Source organism: Carlito syrichta, unplaced genomic scaffold (genome assembly GCF_000164805.1).
Source record: "Carlito syrichta isolate Samal-C Ts95f unplaced genomic scaffold, Tarsius_syrichta-2.0.1 Scaffold308835, whole genome shotgun sequence".
NCBI lineage: Eukaryota > Metazoa > Chordata > Mammalia > Primates > Tarsiidae > Carlito > Carlito syrichta.
Window position 1 is genome coordinate 861,106 of NW_007252931.1, and position 4,785 is coordinate 865,890.

The window sequence follows — 4,785 nt, forward strand, 5'->3', positions numbered from 1 at the left end:
CACTCCTGGCCGCAGCGCTCGAAGGGTGCCCCTCCCGCTGTTGCCTACTCCAGGCTGCAGCCGCTGCGTTCGCATCGTCTCCATCCCGGCCGCCAGTGGAGTAGCGGCCCAGAGCCTGCCAGCCTGGCGAGCTAACGGTCCCAACCACCCAAGTCAGCGAGCGCCTGGGGACTGAGGGCGGTGCCGGGGCCGAACCGTCAGTCAAGTGGGGGCGGGGACGAGCCAGATCCCATGCCAATCACCAGTGAGAGGGCGGGAGCTGGAGTGCTCCCGCTCCGCCATAGGTAAATTGTTGAGGAGGGTGGAGGTTCTGAGAACCAATTGCAAAGAGAAAAAGCGATATTTTCTGTAATGCCGACGCATAGCATGGGCGCGTCTTTGGAGTCCTGTGGCGAGCACCGGAAAGCGGGCCAGAACCCTGGGGCGGGGCTTGGAGAAAAAACGGGCCAGGATGTAAGGCTGGGGAGAACTGTAAACAGAGTGAAGGGATTCGGAGAGACCATTTGTCGGACCACGTCATTTTATAGATGTAGGTGAGGACACTGTGGCTCAGAGAAATGTAACTTGTCCAATATCGCATGCAATTGGTGGTGGAGCTAAAGCAAGAAAGCTGCATTATAATGAGCACATACTATGCAATGTACTTTAGTGCATTGTCTTATTTAGTAATCACGATCACTAACTAGATTTTATTATGTTATAGATAAGGAAAATGATGCTCAGGGAGGCTAGACAAATTGCCCAAAGTTAAATAGCTGGGAGATGGCAAAGGGGAGTTCAGACATATGTGTTCTGATTTCCAGTATTTTTTTTTTCTTTTTACTGTACTGCATTGTGGGGTAAATTTCTAATATCACCTATTCTAAGTCGGGGGAGGTAGTAAGAGAGAGTAGAATGGGCAAGGCTATTTATCTCCCATTAGAGAAAGATAATATATACAGAAAATCAGCAAATTGAGAAGTCCAGGGAGGCAGATTTGGAAAGGTAACCTTATTCCTCTTATTAGAGTGAGAAAGAGTTAGAATATAAGCAGAAAATCAGCAAACTGAGAAATCCAGGGGGCAAATTAAGAAAGGTACCCTTGTTCATGGAACCAATCAATCTGGGTTGTTCTGATTACTTTGTGCACACGTGGACACACGACACACCCTTTGTCAGTTGACTATTGTGCCATTTTTACTTAAGTGAGGTTATATTCACTGCCATCCCCTCATCTCTCCTACAGTGGCTCAGGAATCAAGGATGGGGAAATAGAGACCAGAAGTAAAAGAAAATGGATGAAACACACCTTGTGAAATGAAAATTAGACCCTGAGTGGAAACTGAGTGATTAAGAAATAGGAAGCTTTGAAAGAGGGACTGTTAATCCACTAGGATACATCTGCTGATGATGGAGGGAGGGACTTTCTGTAGGAATCTTAAAGAATTCAAGGATGGACATGGGGAGACGAGGAAATGAAAGCCTGTCAAATGCCTTAAAACCTCAGGACACAGGACGCTTGTCTTTTCTTCTACAACCACGGTTGTTCACTTGGTCCTTTGGAAAGAAAGTGACTGGAATCTCTAGGTATCTCATGGATCATTATAGCTATAAGTTATTATTACCTCCCACCGCATTCCTCATTCCCCACACCCACACCTCCAGGCAGAAGTGACAAAACAGAGACTTCTGAACACATTTATTTGATATGTCAAGTGGAGAGAGGAGTGATTTAGGGTTTCTCCCCACTTCTACCTGTGGGGGTGTTCATAAGCTCAGACAGACAGAAGAGCAGCTTAGAGCCCATGGCCCACCCCTGGGAAAATGAGACCACCTGTTGTAATGGTTGGGGGAACAGGATTGGGAATAAAAAGCAGGAAGTCAAGAAGTGAAGTTGAGAGCAGGAAGGGTAGCAGCAGAACTGAGGCTGGGAGTTGCTGCAGGAATCCCCAAGAAGAGTGAAGAAGATATCTTGAAAAGTGATTGGGGCTGGAAGCAGGGTGTGAACAAGGAGCCAGGCCTGGAGAGAGAAGGAAGACCTGCAGAATGGAGTGGGATATTCATGAAGAGGGTCGAGTGTGCAAAATCATGATATAGGTTGTGTTGCAGGGCATACATGGAAAGCAAGGTATTACTTCTGCAGGAGGGCAAAGATATCTGAGACTACCCTTAAGTAGGGATTCCCTACTACTTCTGAACAAATGCAAGTGAGTTTGGGACCCTAGCACAAGTGGCGCTTTGTGTTTATTGGTATGTCGTGCCTGTGGGTACACAAATAATCCCACATGCATGTGAAATGACCAGGGCATGAATGCGTGTGTCTATATCCCCAGCAAATAGAGTACTTAGCTCTCCTTGCTAGTAAGAGTACTGTGCTTGTGGACACACGTTTACCCATGTGTGCGTTCATCGTGCCCATGAGCACATGCAAGAGATCCCTATGTCCGTGGTGTGTGTGTGAGCTGGTTCTCCCACCGCTCCCATCAAGACCCGGTCCCCGCCCTCCTTGGCTCCTCTTACTCAGCGCCCTGGCTCCCCTGGCCCGCCTAGGCTCTGGAAGCCCCCTAGCAGGCGAATCTGCTCAGTCTGCATGGAGTGGCGTCTCACCAATTTGCGCTTGGTCCTGGGAGAGCCTGGCGCCCCGGCCTGGGGAGGGGCAGGCAGCGAGGGCGCCCGACCCCCGGGTTGGGGACGAATGTCGGGAATGGGAGGGTGGGGACTGACGTTGAGCGGGGGCAGGAAACCCGGTCGCGTTTGCGAAATGTGGTCCAGGAGCAAGGTCCCCGATCCCCTCCGCTCCAGCAGCCCAGGACTCCGCCTCCGTCCGCTTAGCGGAGACACGGCCCCCGGCAGACTCTCCTGGGACTGGCGCGGGGAGGGGGCCGAACCCGCCAGAGGGAGGGTCAACGGGGAAGCGCTGTATCGGCGGCGCTCCAGGGACAGGCGGCTGGACTCCGGCGAGTCGGGGCAAAGATGTCCGGGGGCGTCGAGCTCCACCGGCTCCATGCGGCTCAGTTTCTGCCTCAGCCCTGAAGCGGGACCAGACTCCTGAGCCTCTGGCGCTGTGTTTCGGCGAGAGAGGGGGCCCCCGCCAGTCACTCTTTCCGCCCATGGGGGCGGGTCCTCCGGGCCTTCAGTGCTGTGACGTCGGGAAAGACGGGGTCGACCCGTCAGGGTGAGGCCGTTGAATTCGGCGGTCAAGCGCTCGATCCCCGGCCTCCCTTCGGCGGGTGGGACCGGTTGAGGAGGGGCAACCAGGCCCCAGGGCTCGGAGTTAAGCCTTTTGAGTGGTTTTGGGGGGTGACGAGGTGGCTTGGGGAGCGGCTCAGAAGGGGAGGAGTCATCGGGGGGCTTCGGAAGAGGGAATTCAAATACGTCCCGCTTCTCCTCTTCCTCCTGGGCGCGAGGGGATAACAACCCCCGCCCTCCTCCTCCTGCGGTCTGCAGTTGGATTTCCGAAGGCGACGTGCAGACCCCCGGACTCAGAGGAGCGGGAGCAGGGTCCTCCACCCCTGGGGAGGGTGGGGAATTGAGATACTGCCGGGTCTTCTTGGTGCCCGAGGGCGATGTGTCAGTGGTGATGATGATGACCTCTGTACCCTTGGCCTTGCAGGCGTCCAGTAGTGTGGCAAGGGTCTCGCGGTCCCCGCGGTCCAGAGCGTGTACGAGTGCCGAGGCGCCCGCGTGATCTCGTACAGAGGGGTCTGCGCCGTGGGCAAGGAGCAGCGAGGCCACAGCGGCGCCCCCACCCCCGGCGCAAGCGTGCATCAGCGCCGTGCGCCCTAGGCGGTCTGCGATGTTGGGGTCCGCGCCTTGCTCCAGGAGGTAGCGTACCATGCGCGCCTTGTTCTGGGGGTCGTCGTAGCGCGCCCGACAGGCCGCCATTAGCGCAGTCTCCCCCTGAGCATCACCCTCATTCACGTAGGCGCCTCCCTCCAGAAGCAAACGGGCCAAGCGTAGCTTACCCTGACCCACGGCCCGAAGAAGAGCGTGGCCCTCGGTGTGCAGCATAGCTGCGGCTGGAACGAGGGCACCGCTGGAACCCGGACTGAGACCTGCCAAGGATGGCTAGGGATGTGGGGGTGGTGGTTGGCAGAGGCCTGAGATCTCAGTGGCGAAGCCGATCCCTACAAGAAAGAGAGAGAGGGACCTTATTGAGGAATTCGGCAGGGAAACTGAGGCACCGGTGCAGGCATCCGGCGCGGGGTCGGGGAGATCTTCACGGCGCACAAGCCTTCCTCTAACTCATGCCTTGAGCCGCCCCTTCCTCCCAGCGCATGCCTGAGGAGGTGGGAAGGGTGCACCCGCACTGAGGGACGAGCGCGCGTGCAAATGCGTTCGTGCACGCGCAGGGATATCCGCACCCCCACCCTCACCCCACGGCTTATCAGACCTTTCCAGCATCCCCCTTTTCTTATCTACACTTGGAATCCCCCTTTCTAGGATGCTGAACGCCACCCACCCACACACATGCACCCATACAGTCACACACATATTCCCATTCCTAACCTCTTTTAGGTTGCCACAGCCCCAAAAACTGAGTGGGGGGAGGGAAGCAGCTTGCGTTTGGGACCTAAAACGGGTGGAGGGAGAATTGGGGGTTTCTTTTGCCCCTGCTATGTTCCCCATTACTCCTTACTCTTTCCCCTCCCCGGCTGTGCGCCCAAATAGATACCTGAATATCCGCAGAAGATTCGCCTGGCCAGGATTGGGGCCGTGGCCAACGGGCAGCAGGGGTGGCGGAGCCGGGTTCCCGGGGGCCCACATGGCGTGAGGGGGGGCACCCGGATTCCCTTGGTGTCAGTA

The 4,785-nt window shown here is 55.9% G+C and overlaps 2 protein-coding genes across 4 annotated transcripts in view; both read right to left on the reverse strand.

Moving 5' to 3' along the window:
• The window catches only part of LIX1L (limb and CNS expressed 1 like), a 28,420-nt gene extending 28,226 nt beyond the window's left edge, over positions 1-194 (reverse strand). The window contains exon 1 of the mRNA XM_008066035.2: positions 4-194. Coding sequence (XP_008064226.2) covers positions 4-84 — 81 coding nt within the window. The 5' untranslated portion in view covers positions 85-194. The remainder of the gene's footprint in view (positions 1-3) is intronic.
• A 1,469-nt stretch (positions 195-1,663) lies between these two features.
• Positions 1,664-4,785, reverse strand: part of ANKRD34A (ankyrin repeat domain 34A) — a 3,766-nt gene continuing 644 nt past the window's right edge. The window contains exons 1-3 of one of the 3 annotated variants that reach the window (XM_008066038.1): positions 4,655-4,785; positions 4,489-4,552; positions 1,664-4,106 (exon numbers count right to left, since the gene is read on the reverse strand). In XM_008066038.1, the coding sequence (XP_008064229.1) occupies positions 2,500-3,990 (1,491 nt within the window). In that variant the 5' untranslated portion in view covers positions 3,991-4,106; positions 4,489-4,552; positions 4,655-4,785 and the 3' untranslated portion in view covers positions 1,664-2,499. The remainder of the gene's footprint in view (positions 4,107-4,488; positions 4,553-4,654) is intronic. The other 2 variants (XM_008066037.1, XM_008066036.1) reach the window with 2 other exon arrangements.